Consider the following 20,734-nt stretch of genomic DNA (forward strand, 5'->3'; position numbering starts at 1 on the left):
TCCAGAGAAAATGGTTAATACAACTTATTGGAAACCGTTGTCCATAAGGATCGATGTCAGTTTTGGAAACAACCATGTTTCATTTCATTAAGGTGTGTGCCAGGCTGTTCCATTTACATAAACTAACTGGCATATGGGGAAAGAATCTGTAGAAAGATTATATCAACTTCTGACACTAAAGCTCAAAAAAAGTGGTGAAGAACTTTGTTCCTATTCATTAATGATTGAGGAGTGCAGAATGTGGAGTGTACCTTCGGCTCCACAATCATTTCCAATGACGTACTAAATTAGAATATGCAGAGTGGCAACCACAGGTGGTCCTTATTCAGCATATGTTCAATTCAAACAAGACATGATAAACTTAGCTAGCAGTAGCTTGGAATGATTTGAATAGAGCCTGAATTTTGCCTTGATGCAAACAGTAAGAATGTAGCAATGACTCCATCACTGGCAAGTTTCCTTTTTCATTTGCAAAATTAGTCATAATTAGTGGCAGCAATGTAGTCATGAATTTAAGAAGAAATCTCCGTGCCAAGTATTTGAATGCAGTTAAAATTTTAATTATTAAAATGAAAAAAAAAGAGAAAAAGGTTGACTTGGTTCTCATCTGTTGCTATTAAAGCTGGAACTGAGTAATGTTAATAATTCTATACACGCTAATTACTGAAGAAAATTATGATTTAATTGCAACAGCATTTATTCATTTCTAAATGTGACACTTTGTCATTGTTAAAATGCAATCAACCCTTTTAGACAGTAATTAAGTGCTAGTAATATTATTTCTCTAAATAATGGGACTATGACAGGATGAAGTTACAACTAGTAATATTGATAAAGGTTTGTTTCTGAGTGGCTGCCTACTTCATTCATGATATCAAGTATGGAGGCAAAATGCATTCCTTTCAATCCTTTCTCCTGCAGAGCTATTTTGTTACATTCTAGATGCAGGGATTCAACCTATGTTTGTACAGCCCTCAGCATTGTTAAGGATCCCTCCCATCTGTCCCACAATCTCTTTGACCTCCTACCAGCAGGCAGAAAGTACCACAGTGGACAAGAGTAGGCTGGGTAACAGCTTCTTCCCTCAGTGTGTGAGATTTGTGGTAGATCCTGCTACCACCCATACACAAGTTATGACAGCACCATTAGCATTATACTGTTTTATTTAAATATTTGTTGTATATGCTCTTTCTGGCAACATGTATGCCTACAGGGCACTTTTTAAATCTGTTAATATCAGTTATCAGTTTTTATCAGTGCTGTATGTGATTATGTTCTGTGTTTTCCATCTTGGTCCCAGAGGAACATCGTCTGGTTTAGCTGTATACATGTGTATGGTTGAATGACAATGAACCTGGATTTCCAGCATCTGCAGATTTTCTCTTGTTTGTGATCAAAATATCAGCAGATTGTTTTCCCTTCACAGATGCTGCTAGTCCCTCTGAGTTTCCCACCAGATTGTTTGTTGGTTAACAGTGGTATTTGACTGCTCAGTGTTCCCAATTCAACCCTGCATCAATGTCAGTGCAGTTAAAATTAACAAATGATGCTACTTAAGTATATTGGGAAGAATACCATGAAGCATTAGAGAATGCTTACGTTCTTACTCCACTGGATGGGAACAGCCTACACTGATCAAATGTTGTTCACTGTTTCTCTAATGTTATGGACCATGTTTCTCCTTAAGTGTTAAAGACCAGCAGTATCGATAATCATGTGACTTTAATCAATAATTGCCAAGTTATCTACATGAGTGTAATACTTTGTTCTATTTCTGTCTAACCAGTAGAGAGTTCACTTAGTTCAGCGAATGAGACATTTGCAAGTGTAACAGTGGGTCCTAATGTCTCCAGGGTAGAGAAATACGAGACGACAATTTAGCCCCTGCTGGCTGTCTGAAAGCTAATAATCTGTTCAGATATCCCAGAGGAGGAAGAACTTCTGGTTGACAGTATGTACACTGCTCTGTCTCAGCATCTCTCTTGGTATCTTAAGTGCAGTTTGTAAAATCCCCAAAATTCTGGAGACTTGCCACGATCAGATGTCAATGGCTTCTGAGCTGTGAAAGGGAACATTAATCAGAACCTGCAAGAATCTCAGTTTGATAATGAAGATGTACGACCTGACCACACTAATCACAATTAAAATCCAGACAGCAACTACATTTTGTTTCCATTAAACATGAACAGTATCAGGAATTACCCTTTGTTGATCATATTTTAACTCTGTTCCATCTCTACATATGCTTTTCTACTTTTAAAGAATTAAACCAGACACTGATTCTGCCTGATATAAAGGAGAAGAGATCATATTGACATGCTAATCTAGGAAATGGAACATCGTGCTGCTACATGAGAAGATGCTCTGTAATTAGCAATAGGACATAGTTATTGCTGTCTGGAGGGAGCTGCTCACCATATTTAACTAATTTGTTCCTGTCTGAGGCATGATTGTTTCAAAATAGACACATCCTGGTTTCCCATCATGCTTTTTCAGCAATAAGCTATACCTTTATTACAACCCAATACTCAATTCATCCTAAGACATGAGGGGAATAGTCATTTCACAAAAGAAGGCACATTAGATGAGGCAAATGAGAATCTGGTAAAAAAAAACATTTTATGTTTAATCGTTAAGAGGACATGTTAATAGGGAAAGATTATAAACAATGTAACAGAAAGGATATTGGCAGTTACAGGCTGTATAAATTGGAAAAGAACAGATTAGGACAGATTAACGCAAAAAAAATATATTGAGAACGATACTCCGGAGAGAGAGAGAGTGTAGAATAAGTTCTAAAAGTTTATTAATCTTGACAATTTGTTAACGTAAGTTAGCTGGAGCAATTCAATAACTGGTGGAATGTATTTCATTTTTTAAGTAGAATGATAACTTTTACTCAAGAATTGTTGTAAAAATTTGAATAGCAGGGATTCAGAGGAACAGAGGATTATGAATAGAGAAGGATAAATAATGAAGAGCAGCTCTGTCATCTGTTCCCACTTCTATTTTTTGGGGCCTTAGCTGCCAGTCGAACATAGGCCATTGATGACCTCCTGTCTCCGTCATCCAAAGATAATAGTATGGTTGGAGCTCATTGATGTTTCTGTAATCCATTGTATCTACTTTACAGGGGAATGGCTGATACAGCTTCACCAGAGCCCTGTTGACCAGCCTTACCCATTTCTATCTCTCACGATGACTTTGGAAGCATCAACTCCCCAAAATTCACCTTAAATTCTTTGAGGGAAAAATTTGTCACTGGTTCAAAATTGGCAAAGGTAATGGTTTGGCCAAAAGCTGTACTTGCATCTAATTAGAAAAGTGTAAAAGTGAATGCAAGCTATGACAGACGATCTCATGCACACAGTGCTGGTGAACAAAAATGTATTTTTCTCTCTCCATATAAGGATTTGTCTCTGATTTAGCTGTTGGCAGTTGTAACAAGAGATAATTTGGCATTTTAGTATACAGGCAGCAACCCTCATCTCAACAACATTTGTAATAACTTTGCACACTTTAATTCAATGACAGTGGAAATTATATTTAATGAACACTGCCATGCTCATTATGTCACTGAGAGTATATGAAAATGAAACTGGTAAAAGATCAACCAAGATAAATTGCAAAGAAGCTTGCAGGACCAAAGAGTTCTTAGCTGTTGTATTCTTTTATTCTTATGACTCAGTTATTTCATCAGTTTTTCATTCAATTAATCTGATAAGTGATTAAATATTGATAGTGAGCTGTCCAGTTTTGTTTTTCGTGCGTTATCCCCTTATCTTTTGATTCCCTTGGTACCCAGAAATCTAACAATGTCCAATCTGAATGAGCACAATGGCTGGGCCTTATCAGCATTCAGGTAAAGAATTCCAAAGATTCCCCACCCTCTGAGTGTCAGTTCTAAACAGTGCTAAACTAATTCTGAGACTGGGACCCCTATTGCTATATTCCATAGCAAGGAGAACATACTGCATCCGATTTGACAAGCAGTGTGTGAATTTCATTGGTTTCCATGAGATCTCCTCTCATTGTCCTGAATGTAAGAGAATATGGACTTGGTCTACTGAGTCTCTTCTCATCTGACAAACTTACCACGTATATAAGACCATAAGATACAGGAGCAGATTTAGGCCATTTGGCCCATCAAGTGTGCTTCGCCAATCTTCCTCTCGGCCCCAATCTCTTGCCTTCTCTCCATATCCCTTCATGTCAGGAAACAATCTGATCAATCTTCCCTCACTACTTCTTTGTTTTCTTAAAGGAATCAAAATTGTTCACAATATTCCAAGTATAGTTTTAACAAGACTTTTTTAAATAATTGTACCTAGATATCTTTATATCCTACATCAACCCTTCACGTAATAAAGCCTTACATGTCACTTGCAATCCTAACCAAATGTTACACCTGCACAGTGTCTGTCAGTGATTTGTAAGCAAGGTATTCATCTGTTCTAATCAACAGGTATCTTTGAACATCAACATCACCAAATTTCTCATCATTTAAAATTTCATCAATTTGGGTAACTTCACAATTTGTTCATATTATATTGCACCTGGCATGTTCTTGCCCACTCCCACTCACTCAGTAGGTCTATATTCCCTGCAGGCTCTTTGCATCCTCCACTCTTTCCACAATACTACTGAGAGTCATAGAGGTAATGTTTTGTGCAGTCAACAAAACTGGAAGTATTAAATTTGGTCCCTGTACTGAAATCATTAACATGAATTGTCAAATTTTTAATAATTGTAGGATGTCATATCCATATTCCTCCAATGGCAATTATACTACCATTGGCTCAGTATGCATACTCATACTGAATGCTGTGAGACCAAGCACGTAGTCTGCAGAGATGGGAGTACAATCAGAGGTACTATATTAGTAAAGTGTAACATTGCTTTATTATTGTCTCATGTACTGAGGTACAGTGAGAAGCTTTGTTTTGCTTGCCACCCATACAGATCTTTCATCACAGTACATCAGAGAACTTGTCAAGAGAAAAGCAATTATTGAATGCAGAATGGTGTTACCGTGCAGGCAGACAACAAGGTGCAAGGCCACGATGAGATAGTTTGTGAGATAAAGAGTCCATTTGATTATGCAAGACGTCTGTCAATAGTCTTATAACAGTGAGATGGAAACTGTCCTTGAGCCTGGTGGTACATTCCTTTTGGCTTTTGTATCTTCTACTCAATGAGAGGGTGGTGAAGAGAGAATGCCTGTGGTGGGAAGGGTCTTTGGTTATGTTAGCTGCTTTAAAGGCAGTGAGAGGGAAGCTAGTCCTTTTGATGTGCTGAGCTGTGCCAGGACTCTCTGCAAATTCTAGTGGTCTCAGGCAGGGCAGTTTCTATAGTGCATCTACAGTATAAGAATCTGTGTGAGTACATATCAAATTTAATTTAATTTCCTAATGCAGGAGAAGCACTGGACACTTTCTTGGCCATTACCTGTTGACCAATTTACAAGAAAATATTGGTGAGCTACCTTATGCTGAAGTACTCCTGGTGATGGCTCTCCCACACACCAAGGAGTTCCAGGATTTAGGCACCATAATGTTGATGGATCACAGATATATATTTTGTGTTCCTAATTTTCATGTTTGCAGTGGCCTTGACATGTTGGTGTGAATTGCTATCATTGATAGCACAGTGCCTCCATGGTGAAGATTAATTGGCTACTGCAAACTGTTACTGAAATTACTTATTCGTGCTCTAGATAGGTGGCAGGAAAATCAGGAGAATTACAGGCATATGAAAGAGAGCAGATTAGAGGGAAGTAGGTGGAGGAATGGGAATTATGCAATTATAATGAGAGCTGGCATAGACAAATGACTGTATGGCCTCCTTCTGTGCTGTATGCAGAAAGAAGTGAATATCGTTGTGCATTGTTCAAAAGCTGCAGTAATGGAAAATAGACCATCCTCACCATTGGTATCTCTTTCCTTGCTTAATACTCAATATTTGAAATTAAGGAAGACTGGCTTGATAAATAGGAATTTAACAGTTTCAAAAGCCGAGCAATTTTTCATTGATTCAAAATTTGAGGATAAATTTTAATTAATTGATGTACTAACTTGATGAATCGTTACATGTACATTTTTTTAATAATGCATTCATACATTTTTCATAACTTAACCAGTACTTCTAGCTAAAAAGGCACAGGCTATTTTCTTATAGAGTAAATTAATTAATTCTGAAGAATGTATGGAATAAATTATTTTTTTTTGTTAGCTGTAATTTACTGTGGGTGTATTTTATGGATGCCAAGCCACACCATCCCAAAAGTCATATCAGTAACTCTGCCTCTGAGTGAAGTCTATAGTTTGATTAGATCAAGAATATTCAGATACCAACCAGAATTCTCTTGATGGGTTGGTGAAATGTTCTTTCTTGATTGTGTAATTAAAGGCAAAATTTAGAGAATAGTTTAGAGGCAAGAATAACAGTTTATTTTAAAGTGACACAATTTACACAATTATTATGCCCATATATTCTTTCAACCGGATATTGCTGTGTCACAACTATTTTGCAGTCATGATATTTTTTAGCATTGACCTTTCATAATATTATAGTCAAAGAAGTATTGCTCATTGTTCAAAATCCAATATTTAAAATAGACAAACAGTAATGCTAACATGGTTATAACTAATGGAAATAACTGCTGTAAATCATGGAACCAGATACTATCTAAGATCCAGACCTTAGTTATTTCACATTGCTACTCCAAGTACAAGTAGAAGGAAGCCTACAAATTCAACAAGAATGGTATGATTGAAGATATTTTAATCATTATTTTGTTTCTTGTTAGAGATTTTTTCACTGTCATATTAATTGCTAATGAAGATACACAGTGAGAAATGTGTATTATCTTTAAATTAATGATCAATAAAATCTACATGTTATGGTAAAATATTATCAGCATCTTTAGTAAGTCATATTATATTTTTCAAGTTGCAAAAAGTAATTAATTGTTACAGCAAATGATAAGTTTATTGTCATCAAAAAATGCCCTACATAAATTATAACTAACTGAAGAGCCATTCATTGATTTCCTATGTTCTATAGAATTTATAAGGTTACTGTTTAAGAAAATAATCTGTTTTTTAATCAGTAGTTAAATTTATGTAAAATATACACATACGTTACAAAAATGTGCATAATCCAACATATCAGGTTAATATTAGATAAATTAATTAAACTTTATTAAGTTTAGTGCTGGCATTTTATACAGCAATTAAGTAATTGTTTCTCCTTTGGCTACAGCACAGTTAAATGTTTGGACCACACTGGGCAAGCATAACATAGCTAAAAGAAGAACTTATCCCTGAAGAATAAATTGTTTCAACCACTTTTAGCTTTCTAAATGAAACCATGATAACAGATAGCAGGAGTTTCCATTGATATTTTAAAAATAGAGTGCCAATCAACGTTCCATCAATTTTTTTTACAGCTGCGCAGGCCAACAATTGTTCTGAGCAGGACATTTTTACACGTCTTGAAAACTGTGCGGTGTTTTAAAAGATTTTTTGTAATAGGCACACCAAACAAACATAGATCATAACTCAGATCATAGTAAATGATGTCCGGCAGCCAAAACAACTGACAGTCACAATGGAAAAAGTAAAATGTTTTTTACTAGATGGCATCTGCATTCAGTGAGCCAGCAGTTTATTAACAATGAGCTACCGACTTCCGTTCTGTGCTTATTATTACAATTTGTGACTGTGTCAGAACTTGAAACACTGACAATGTAAAAATGCTGAAGCTCTAAAATAAAGTAAAGGTTCTGGTAGATTTATTATTTAGAAAATGTATGGATTATATTCATTAACACAATTACAAGAAATTTCACAATTGAGATAGATTTTAAAATTATATTAACTTAGATTTCAAAGTTCTATTAACATAATTTCAAAATTATGTTGACTATACAGAAGAAAATTCCAGCTGCAAAGCAGCAAAGGATATGTGTGCGGGAACATTTTAGTTACTGAGTGGCTGCACACTTGCACAGCTTAAAAGAAACTGTGGTGTCAATCATATAGAAAGTGTGTCTGGGGAAATAAATGGAGCACAAGGAATTGGCCAATGAATTAAACAAGTATGTTGTATCAGTTTTGCTACTGTACAGAGGATGCAAGTAATATTCAGAAATAGTTGTTAATTGGGAAATGGAATTGAGAGAGTTGGAGGGTCAACTCGGGAAATCTTTAACCATCAGGGAAGTGGTGCTAAGTAAATTGTTGAGACTGATAAATCTCAGAAAATGGAGAGAAGATGTATATTGTTCTTTTTCTAGTTCTCAAGTTATAAATTACTTGAATAAAAGTAATGAAGGGGTGATTGCAATCCTGACTGCCTACACAAAGATTGGCAAGATGATAAGTTGTCAGGAGAATTTAAGGAAACTACAAGGGGATTAAGTGAGTCAGCAAAGAAATGGCATTTGGAGCTGAAAATGAAATAATCCATTTTGGTAGGAAAATAAAAAAAAGCAAGGCATGTTATTTAAATGGAGAGGTTCAAATGCTCTGAAATGCAGAGGAAGCTGCATGTCTTAATGTATGATTCTCAGAAGGTACAGTGCATAATTAGGTAAGTTATCATAATATTGTGGTTTTATTGCTTGGGGATGGAATACAATGATTCAGCGAGGACATTAATGCATGGGAAGCAATTCAGAAGTTTACTAGACTCATACCCTAGTATGTGTCAGTAATTTTATGAAGAATACTTTTGTTTGTATCTGTTGGAGTTTAGAAAAAGAAGAGGAGACTCAACTGAAACATGTAAGAGCCAGATAGGTCTTGACAGGCTGAATGTGGAGAGGATGTTTCTTGTGGTAAAATCTAGAACTAGGGGGTCACTATTTAATTACTGGTCACCCATTTAATGCAGAGATGAGGGACAACATTTTCTCAAAGGTTCACAAGTTTTTTAAACTTTCTCAATGGTCATTGAAAGTAGATTCTACAAAGCAGATAGTTAAGTGCTTGATAAGCAATTATGCAAATAAAAATGCAGAGCTGGGCATACATCAGCCCGCCATGGACTTATTAAATGGCACAGAAGGCTTGAAGGGGGATGTAGCACATTCTTGTTCCTAAATCATAAACATGTTCATATATACATGAGTATGTAAGATGTCAGGAGTATTTTTTTTTCTCTCTGCAGGAAATCGTTTCCATCACAGCACGCCACACTTGCAGCCTTTGCAGCTGTATATGTTTCAGTAAGTAATTGATACTGCCTTGTTTGGTTTGAAATGAAAGAAACACGACATAATTGTAACTTGTGAATAAGATCTTAATTTGCTTGTGAAGATCAGTTTCTTGCTTCATTTGTAGATTGCTGTGTAAATTGAAAGAATTACAGCCTATGTTTAAAAAATTAATAGGCAGATATTGAATAAGTAGTCCGCCTTCCTGTCACATGATATGAAGTTGGTATCATAATGCCTCTTCCATCTCCAGATTGATCACACCCATTCCTCACTATGAAAGGTTCAGTAAATTATTAGACTCAATAAAAATGCTCTGAAAAAAATCCTTTGAACTCTATAATTGATAGAGACCAACAGGTCACATTGAATAAGTACTGGCTTGAAAGACACTTGCTTTCTGTGTATTGCAATCTCTTCCTCCTCAAGACTGACCCAACTCCAAGCTTAGAGAATACAGAATTAACACTAGGCCAAGGGAAATAATTACTCATTGGCAAGCATATTCCCCTTATTACCTTATTGAAACTTGTGCCCCTTGATTCTCCACATCAGTACTACTGCTGTTTATTATAGATGATACAAGAAAGAAAGTGACCATTTAACCAATTTTAAGGCATTATGACAACATTCAGACAGAGGCAAATAAAAGCCATGCTCTGATCAAAGATATGCTGAAAGCCTTTGACATTCAAAGTTATTATCGGCTCCAAGCTGCCCATCCTTCATATCCTAGGGTTAGCATTGACCAAACACCCAGCTAGACCAAGTACATAAATACTGTCGCCACAAGAACAGGTCAGAGATTGGATATCCTGTGGAGAATGAATCACCACTTTTTCACCATCTATAAGGCATGAGTCGGACTTGCCTGGATGGGTCCAACCACACAACATTCAAAAGGCTTGACACTACTGGGGACCAAGCAGCCTGGTTGGCTGATACCTCAACCAGCACCACAAATGTTTCCTTCCACTGCCACTAGAGTGTAAAATTGAGCTTGTGTCCTCTACCCGCCCTCAACTGAAAGAACCTCGCAAACCCACAACTTTCGTCATCAAGAACAGCATGAGCATTAGGTACATGGGAGTACCAGCACTTTCATGTTTCCCTCTAGGATGCACCATTTCTTCACTTAGACATGCATTGGCATTCCTTCATCTTTGTTGCAGGTCCTTATTTAGTAACAATGTGGGAGAATCTTTAGCAAGATTAGAGTGGTTTAAGCAGATGGTTTACAAGAAAAATGCCAATGATACCAATGAGGTAGCAACAAATGCCAATGATACCAATATTCCAAAAAACTTCTCACTCCCAATCAGTCTGCACCATATTCTATTCGGATGCTAAACCCTTTTGATAATTAATGTGGAGAAGCTCCATGATTCATTAAGACAAATCCTCACCTCACTTCCAATTGCCCTTGGTAAGCAAGAGTTCTGCTAATGGAAATAATTTCACACTATCAAAATCTTAAATAGTTTGGAACTCCTCTATTAAACCTCCTCTTAACTTGCCTCCCCTGTAATTATACCACTTGTGTTCGTGAGATTTATACAACATCTGAAGGTCAACTAGCAAGAAGCCACAGTAGTTAATGTTGACTTGAAGGTCCTTGTATGGTTTTCCTGAGTATACTTAATCATTCAATACCAATTTGTACCAACATAAGTTTCTTTAACTTTCCAGAACTGTGCAATTGGCTCTGAAGACCTGAAGTATGGTCATAAGCACATTCCCACTTTTGCTTTTGTCTGAAATTTCAGGGATGAAAGCAGTCTTAAAAAGAAAAAGGTCCTAAACCTTCATTGTGGAAAAATTGGGATAGTCAAATATTTATCCAATATTAGCATTAATCGCTCAAAAAACTATCATGGACACTTGAATATGAATGCAGACAGTGGACAAGTAATCTCATGTTTAACATCTGATTTTATGAAGGCACATGCCACTAGGTTCAAGAGCAGCTTCTAACGCTCTGTTATTGATTGGTTCCTTAGTACACTAAGATGGACTCTTGATTTAACAATGTACCTCATCATTCTCTTGTACCTTATTGTTCACCTGCACTGCATTTTTACCGTAGCTGTAACACTTTACACTGCATTCTGTTATTGTTTTAGCTTGTGCTAGCTCAATGAGTAATAACTTGATTTGTTCAAACAGTATGCAAGACAAGCTTTTCACTGTATCTCACTGAATGTGACAATAACAACCCAATAATAAAATAATACCAAATATGATTAAGTTTCCAGATGTCTAGATGTAGATTCATGGGCAATTTACCAGGTAGTGCAGGGGAAGAAGATGGATGCTATTCATAGAACATAGAAAAGTACAGCACAGTACAGGCCTTTTGGCCCACAATGTTGTGCCAACCCTTAAACCCTGCCTCCCATATATCTACCCACCTTAAATTCCTCTGTATACCTGTCTAGTAGTCTCTTAAATTTCACTAGTGTATCTGCCTCCACCACTGACTCAGGCAGTGTATTCCACGCACCAAACACTTTCTGAGTAAAAAACCTTCCTGTAATATCCCCCTTGAACTTCCCACCCCTTACCTTAACGTATTGAGCAGTGGTGCCCTGGGGAAGAGGCGCTGGCTGTCCACTCTATCTATTCCTCTTAATATCTTGTATACCTCTATCATGTCTCCCCTCATCCTCCTCCTCTCCAAAGAGTAAAGCCCTAGCTCCCTTAATCTCTGATCATAATCCATACTCTCTAAACCAGACAGCGTCTTGGTATATCTCCTCTGTACCCTTTCCATTGCTTCCACATCCTTCCTATAGTGAGGCGACCAGAACTGGATCATGTATTATTATGATATAGTTTGAGTAACAGAAACAAACGTTGAGTAACAGAAGAAACAGGAAGATCAAAGTGTCTAGATGTATTTTGTGTGTGGGTATGGAAGCTGTTACGACAAAAAAGGAATCAAATTTGATTCTAAGTTTTTGCAAAGAAATGCTGAATAAACAACCAATAAAATTAAGTCGAATATATAGATGTTAATTACCCAGAGTTAGATTAGGTTCTGCGCCTTCTATGCTAAGAAGAGAATAGATAATTAGAAAAGACACAAAGGTCACCGTTATGGTGAACGTTCTCAGAATGGGACTGCTAGGCTTAACAATATTATCTACAATTATTTATGAAATTATCAAAATCATGTAAATCTTTAAGAGGGTACATAATTAAAATCAGTTCTATTTAATTGTGAACTGATAATAAATGGTGCAGATATATGATCATCATTAAAATAATTTTAGAAGACAATTTTTGACATGAGCCATAGAATAAAATGTACTTTATCAACTATTTGCAAGACAGCCAGAAGCTATGGATGTAAACTAGTATCAGACATACATCTATATGAAACAAGAGCATAACAACAAATTACAATGATAGAAAAGCAGCTGAAGATATCTAGGTGAACTCATTCAGAGCTGCAAGTTCTGTTCCTCTTGTATGCAGTGTAATGAGATTGCTAAAATACTAACAATTTATATATTTAATTACATGGAATGCATAATTTTAGTTGAGAATAGAGGATGGTTTGTTCAGTAATTTCACAGCTGAATTAGTTTTTTTTCTGTTTTCATATTGTTTAGATGTATTTTAATGCAACACTGACTGACTCTTCCAAACTCCTCAAGCCACTCCTGGTCTTCACCTTTATCATATGTGCAGTCATCTCTGGTTTAACACGTATTATCCAGTACAAGAATCATCCAATAGATGTTTACTGTGGATTCATGATAGGAGGAGGAATCGCAGTCTACTTGGTAAGTGAGTCATCGTAGAGGAAGTTATGCAGATGACACCGTAATGCTCTCAACAAGTTTTTTTTGACTCAGAAGACTGAGGATCTTCTCTTAGAACCGTGAAGGCTGAAATAAAAATATAGAGAATGTTGGTAACATCTACAGAAAGGGAAATAGAATTAATAACTCTGAATGTAAACACGTGGTCAGACCCAATAAGAATTTGCTGTGTAAAGATATATGATGATTGACATAATGATGATACAGTTCTGTTTGCACCAAACAGGGACATACCTGGATCAGTCAATCTGCATTTGCTGGATGAAACTGTTCCTGTGCTAGGTGGTAGATCCTTGTGAAGTATTGTCCTCAAAGCTCTGTCCATGGAATAGTCCCAAAAAAATGTTGCTTTTACAACACACCTACATCTTTAGGCTGCACCAATTATCAAAATCCTACATAAGTATTGAAAATTAATGAGAAACTACCAATTATTGCTTAATCAAACTTATAGTGTATAAATGTTGTGTCCAAATCTTATGTTATTAATGTTAGGGTGTTAGCTCCATGTCTAATACTACATTTAGTTGAATTAGTTGACTTAAATTTGTAAACATTTAGTCTTAACAAATTGAGCTAAGTGCACCATGTAGCTGAAACATCATGTTCTAGTCTGAAAATCAAAGCAAAAACTCCAAATATTAGAAATCTGAAATTAAAACAGAAAATGGTAGGAAAACTTAGCAGGTTAGGCAGCATCTGTGGTAAGAGAAACTGCCAATGTCTTACCATTCTGACAAAAGGATCACATCCCTAAAATATTGACTGTTGCCAATCACGCTGCCTGGCCTATTGAATTTTTCCTGTATTTCCTGTATTTTCTGTTTTTATTTCGCACTGCAGTCTGCCTCTTAGCTTTTCTAATCTGTGTCCTGAATTATTGAGGTTGTCCCTTCCTAGAGAGCACATTGAGCATTATGATTAAGGTTGAATTTCCACATATACTGTGTGCTTTTAAAATGAGAAATAGGAGAAACTTCATTAGCTGGAGAGTGGTGGATCTATGGAATTCATTGCCAGAGGTGGCTGTGGAGGCAGAAGTTGTTAGATCCTTGATTACTCAGGGCATGACGGGATACAAGGAGAAGGGAGGAGATTGGGGCTGAGAGGGAAAATGGGTCAGCCATGATGAAATGGCAAAGCAGACTCAATGGGCCAAATGACCTAATTCTGCTCCTATATCTTATGGTCTTAAGTAGCATATTTGTTAAGATTTATACGGCAATATTCATATTTCTGACAATTATAGCCAACACTTTATTTATTAAATCAAAATTGATACCTGGAGTATTTGTTCCAACTCAGCACACAAACTCCTTAAAGGATTTGTAATTTATTGAGTGACTCATAAGTGCTTCGAAATGTTTTGATATTTGATACTTCAGCCAGGCAGTCTGCTGTCTGTTATAATATCCTGACTGATATTTTATGGGCTAGTTTGTTCAGCTCAATTTCGGAGAGATAGATCTGTCCTTTGATACAGGGTTATTGTTGGAAAGGCTGCTGTAACATCCATCATGCCTACTGCTGTATTCTGTAGCAGGAGATTCAAAGGGAAGTATAGAAAGTTAAGGCTTCACTAAAACAGTGTTTTCACATTCACTGGAAAATTCACCAATTTCTACTTCATAATAAAGGATTAAAACTGTTTATATTGATTTTCCCTGTGCTTCAAATTAAAATGACATGCCTTCCAATAGGTTCTGATGTCTCTAAGTGATACTTGGTCAGACATGGAGAAAATCTCCTCAAGGGTATGAAGTTCACCATCATAAATTACTTATGCCACATAGCTAGATGAGGCTTTAATGCCCATTTCAATTGGAAATAAGGTGGGTTGAACAAACAGCAGCTCGGCAGTTCCTGTTAACCTAGGGCTTGACCTACTTTCCGGGTGTCACGTGGTATGTGGAACAAAACAGGATCATTGCTATGTTTGCTGTTCATCTGGCTCAGGGGGAACAGTACAGAGGCAGCACTGGCAGAGAGGCACCAGTCTCATTAAAATGTAAAACTAATTTTCTATCTACCAACAGGAAAACATGAGGCATAAAAATACATTTAAGTTGAAAACAAAACTCAGTTAAACCAGAACAAGCAAATAAAAAGCTAAAATTTGTTAAAAGAAATGTTGTGCAGTGAGTTGATGTTATCTAGAATGGATTGCCCGAGGAAAGGATGATGGAAGTAAGTTCTATGTAACTGTCAAATCAGCTGTTTAGACCATAAGCAAGAATCCATTTGGGTGTGAGAAGGAATTGTTTGCTCTCTCAAATGAATTGCACTTTAGAATTAAAAATTAACTTCCTTGATCTCAGGTTGCATCCAAGCACTTTGCAGCCAATGAAGTATTTAGAAATTATAATCACTGTGGTCCATCAGAGGTATTGTGGGCCATTGTTCACATTTGCTGCTTATGTTACTTAAAGGTTTAACTATATTATTGCCTACTTCATCAACTTTCAGCCTTTCTATCTCCATGGTTTAAATTCATCCAGTTATCTGCTCTCTGTATTCTAACTTGAACTAGTTCCTACTCTGTCATTACAGTGATTCCATGATCAATATTTTTTTCATGTAACATAGAATAGTGCAGCGCACTACATGCTCTCTGACCCATGATGTGGTGCCCACCATTTAACCTACTCAAAGATAAACCTAACCTTCCCTCCCACATAATCCTCCACTTTCTTTCATATATGTGCCTATCCTAAAGTCTCTTAAATGACTCTAAAGTATTTGCCTTTAAGTGACATTCAAAAATGTGTTCCACACACCTACTACTCTCTGTTATAAAAAGAAGTGCCTCTGACAGGCCCACTATATTTTCCTCACATTACCCAAATATAGATAGGGTGGTAGATAGGGTAGTAAAGAGAGCTTTTGGTACATTGGCCTTTATAAATCAAAGTATTGAGTGTAAGAGTTAGAATGTTATGGTGAGGTTGTATAAGGCATTGGTGAAGCCAAGTTTGGAGTATTGTGTGCAGTTTTGGTCACCAAATTACAGGAAGGATATTAATAAGTTTGAAAGAGTGCAGAAAAGGTTTACAAGGATGTTGCTGGGACTTGAGAAACTGAGTTACAGAGAAAGGTTGAATAGGTTAGGACTTTATTCCCTGGAGCGTAGAAGAATGAGGGGAGATTTGATAATGGTATATAAAATTATGATGGGTATAGATAGAGTGAATGCAAGCAGACTTTTTCCACTGAGGCTGGGGAGAAAAAAAAACAGAGGACATTGGTTAAGGGTGAAGGGGGAAAAGTTTAAAGGGAACATTAGGGAGGGGCTTCTTTACACAGAGAGTGGTGGGAGTATGGAATGAGCTACCAGATGAAATGGTAAATGCCTGCTTACTTTTAACATTTAAGAAAAACTTGGGCAGGTATATGGATGAGAGGGGTATGGAGGGATATGGGCCAGGTTCAGGCCAGTGGGACTAGGCAGAAAAATGGTTCGACACAATCAAGAAGGGCCAGAAGGCCTGTTTCTGTGTTGTAATGTTCTATGGTTCTACCTTAAAGTTATGCTCCTCTGTATTAGCCATTTCTGCCCAGGGAAAAGTTCTCTAACTGTCCACATGCCTCATATCATAATGTACTCCTCTATAAAGTTACCTTGCATCCTTCTTCTCTCCAAAGAAAAAAGCCCTAGCTCACTCAACCTTTCTGCATAAGGCATGATCTCTAATCCCAGGTAGCATCCTGGTAAATCTGCTCAGCACCCTCTCTAAAGCTTCCACATCCTTCCTTTAATGGGGTGAACAGATTTGAACACAGTAATCCAAGTGTGGTCTACTCAGAGATTTACAGAGCTGCAATGTTACGTGTGGCTCTTGAACTCAAAATTATGTCTCTTGATTCTACAGTTATCTCCTTTTTGCAATCCCCTCTGCTTTCTCACACCTTCCTATTGTTATCATCTTCGCTAGCACTCAAACGTTGAATTATGCTTGCACTTGACTTTACTTGCACATCACCATTTACTGTGAATTCACAAGAATATGTTCATGCTTCAGTTAATTTGACTTTAGGATCTATAATTCCTTTTCCATGTTTCTCTGTCTGCCTAATCACTTCCATTTTGATGCTCTTTAAAATCTCCTATCATTTTCTCTTAAACCCCAATGGGATGATTTTTCTATGGTAAAGCCACAATGTATTGTTATGTTTATTGAATGACATCATGAATTAAATAACTCTGAATTTCAGAAGCCGGATATGATGTATAGTTGCATCTATGAGGAGCATTTAGCACTATTGACAGGATTTAAATTTCTAGATGGTAAGTTTTAATGTGTATTTTTTGTTTTCCTTCTAGGGTCTTTATGCTGTAAGTAATTTCCAGCCTAGTGATGACGGTTTATCCCACCAAACCTATCACAGAGAACCCTTGAGATCACTGACAGACCTCAGCCAGGAAAGCAGCAGACAGCTCCAAGGAAAAACTCCCAGTAGCATTGATGGAATTTCCTCACACCATTCCGAAAGTATTCTTAATCGAAACCACAGGGAGTCCAGCTCCCTTACTAACCTGAAGAGAACAAGTGCTGAAGTTGAGGTCATTACCCCTCGCAGTCCAATGGCAAAGGAGAATATGGTGACCTTTAGTAATACTCTGCCTCGTGTCCACACATCATCAATGGATGAGGCGGCAAGAAGGAATGCATCAATTCATGCATCCATGGACTCAGCCCGATCAAAACAACTCCTGTCACAGTGGAAATCCAAGAATGAAAGTCGGAAACTGTCCCTGCAGGTTATGGAGACAGAGACAGGTCACTCACCACCAAAGTCCATTGAGATGCGATCCAGCTCAGAGCCAGCAGGGGTAGGTCTCAATGGAGACCAACAATCCCAACTCACTCAGTATCTGAAGATGCAAGCCGGTACTATTCCAGGAAGCAACAACACCAGCAACATCGGTGGTGGAGCACGAGTCTGCATGCAGTCACGGCCTGGTTCGTCGCAGCTCGTCCACATACCCGAGGAAACGCAAGAGAACATAAGTACTTCTCCAAAAGCCAGTTCGGCAAGATCAAAGTGGCTGAAGGTAGCTGAGAAGAGTGGGGTTGGCAGGGCAAGCACCCAGCCAAGAATTATGCAAGTTATTGCTATGTCCAAGCAGCAAGGAATGCTGCAGAGCAGTCCAAAGAGCACAGATAGTAGCACAGTCAGCTGCACAGGATCTATAAGGTACAAAGCTTTAACCGACCATGAGCCGACTAATATTGTAAGGGTGGAAGCTCACCCAGAGAACAACAGACCCCTGGTCCATGTACCTTCAGGCAGTGAGGAGAGCGGTTCGTGGAAGTGGAAGGCCAGTGAAAAGAGTAGTCTCCGCCAAGCATTCGAGTTAAATGACCTTAATAGGGACTCTGAGAGCAGTGATTCACTGAAAGATAGCTTTGCCTCATCCGACAGAAAGAAAACCAATCCAGACATTGGTGAGCACCATCACCACGGAATCACCACCATTCGGGTGACACCAGTGGAAGGAAGTGAAGCTGCCTCGGAGACGCTCTCAGTGTCCTCCAGTCGGGACTCAACCCTCAGGCGGAAAGCTAACATCATTTTAATACCCGAAAGAGGAAACAGCCCAGAAAACACAAGGAACATCTTCTACAAGGGAACATCACCCACTAGAGCCTATAAAGAGTGAATGTTTACCCTGGAAGCCTGCTGAAAGACAATCCTTTCAAGAGAGATGAAGAATATCTCTACTTAATGATAACAAATACAGCCATTTTAATGTGCCATTCAGCTGTAAAATGAATTAAAATGTTGCCAATAGTTAAACATCTTTGCATGAATAAGTTATTTTTACATCCTAATCAAAAGCACATGGGCATAGCCTGAGCCTTGTGGATAAAAAGTACTTGCTATGTTGCTATTTCAATAAACTGTGAATGCATTTTCTCCCATATTGAACATCATTCATATATTGATCAAATGATAAATTTTCAGTTAGCTTTTGCTGTATAGCCATAGTCTGTAATGGACAATTTAGAATTTCTCTCCTGACTACTGCTCTAGATGGAAATTGCATATCTAACAGTTATTATGAATTTTGCCACTTTTTATGTGTTGAAATGTTACTGAAGTTACAATGGTTACTTGGTTGACAGTAAATGACACTTTTAATTCCAGAAGTATCTTCAAAGGGATCACATAGATAATAAAACCATGTAGCCTTTATGGAAATTACACGCAAAGTGTATTTGAATACATACAAATATACACCACATATAATACAAATAATAGATTTTTCTCACGGAATGTAAACTGGACAGTAATTGATAACTGACAATGATTTATATCATAGATTTTTTATACTTATTGTAGCCTTAGCATATTGATATATGCCTTTGAAGAAAATGTTTTTTAAGTGATTAAAGACTGCATCCTTTTTTGTAAGCTTACATAGCTAGTACTTCAAAACTATTAAAATATATATAAAATATGCCTTTAATCATGTGGTACAGGCTTTGTACCAATGTCTTTTTACATTAACTAATGAATGCAAGTGTCCAATACAACCGTGTTTTACAACCTTTTCTCCCTCAAGTGGTGTATAAACCTGTATAATCCTACTGATTTGCTACAGGAAAGTGTTTTGTTATTTATTACTAGATCCATATGGATAGAAAGATGTGCAGCTTTTATTAGGTATTTGTTGTTTTGAATACAGCTTAAATATAGGAAGTTAACAATCTTTCAAGCAGAAACTCAAGTATTATGATATCAACCTTGTTCTTTAGTATCTTTGTTAAACTTTTGTTAGAATAATGACTTTTAAGGAATCGTCATATTTCAAAGAGCCCTTGGCTTGAATGATTCCAGTGAATAAAGTGAAAACATTCTTCTTATCGCATAATGATATAGTTATGTTTTATTACAGTTGTTATTTACAATGGAAGTGTACTGTTCCTGGTACTGTACAAGTGGCTGTAACACTTTGGATAATGGGGAAAATATCCAAGCAACTGCATGTATTTTTAAAGTATCACCTGTAAAAAAACGAAACTTTATTTTCACTGCAACCAGTACATTAAATATTTATTATGGAATTATTTAACAAATCATTGTATAGAATCACTAGTTGGTACAGACTGTGATACCTTGTTGAAGATTGTTACTTGCCCAGTAAAATTATATTTAAGTGGTTTGTGCGTTAAAAAGAAAACCATTTAACCGAGGTATGCACAGATGTATATATTTGCCTATGTGCTTAAAATGTCCTGTTAACTATTTTTTCATAAAGTGTTTTAAAAGTGGGCACTAGATCAGTAAGTGAACATAAGACATAACTTTGTGCAAGTTCCTAAATTGTGCTATACAAGAGTCTTGTGGAAACAGACCAAGGTCGGGGCTGATTTCTCTTAAAAGTAAATCAGTGGCACTATTATCTTGTGTGAGATTTCAGCCACACTTAAGCAACATATTTCTTGTAAGTTAATTTACAGAATAAATGTTTCTTAATTGAACTGGAATCAGTTTTTCTTTCATTCAGAGTACAAAAATAGAAATTTAAATGTAATTAACATTCTGGCCATTTTATTAGGTATCCTGGCTCGTTAATGCAAATATTTAATCAGCCAATCATGTGGCAGCAACTCAATTGATAAAATCATGTAGGCATGGTCAGGAGGTTCAGACCAAACATAAGAGTGTGGAAGAAATG

At 37.0% G+C, this 20,734-nt stretch overlaps 1 protein-coding gene across 1 annotated transcript in view; it reads left to right on the forward strand.

The window, feature by feature from the left end:
* The window catches only part of plppr4a (phospholipid phosphatase related 4a), a 79,807-nt gene extending 59,282 nt beyond the window's left edge, over window positions 1-20,525 (forward strand). Inside the window, exons 5-7 of the mRNA XM_059983569.1 lie at window positions 9,175-9,232; window positions 12,838-13,011; window positions 17,372-20,525. Coding sequence (XP_059839552.1) covers window positions 9,175-9,232; window positions 12,838-13,011; window positions 17,372-18,712 — 1,573 coding nt within the window. The 3' untranslated portion in view covers window positions 18,713-20,525. The remainder of the gene's footprint in view (window positions 1-9,174; window positions 9,233-12,837; window positions 13,012-17,371) is intronic.
* The last annotated feature ends 209 nt before the right edge of the window (window positions 20,526-20,734 follow it).

This window comes from Hypanus sabinus, chromosome 11, assembly GCF_030144855.1.
Source record: "Hypanus sabinus isolate sHypSab1 chromosome 11, sHypSab1.hap1, whole genome shotgun sequence".
Lineage (NCBI taxonomy): Eukaryota > Metazoa > Chordata > Chondrichthyes > Myliobatiformes > Dasyatidae > Hypanus > Hypanus sabinus.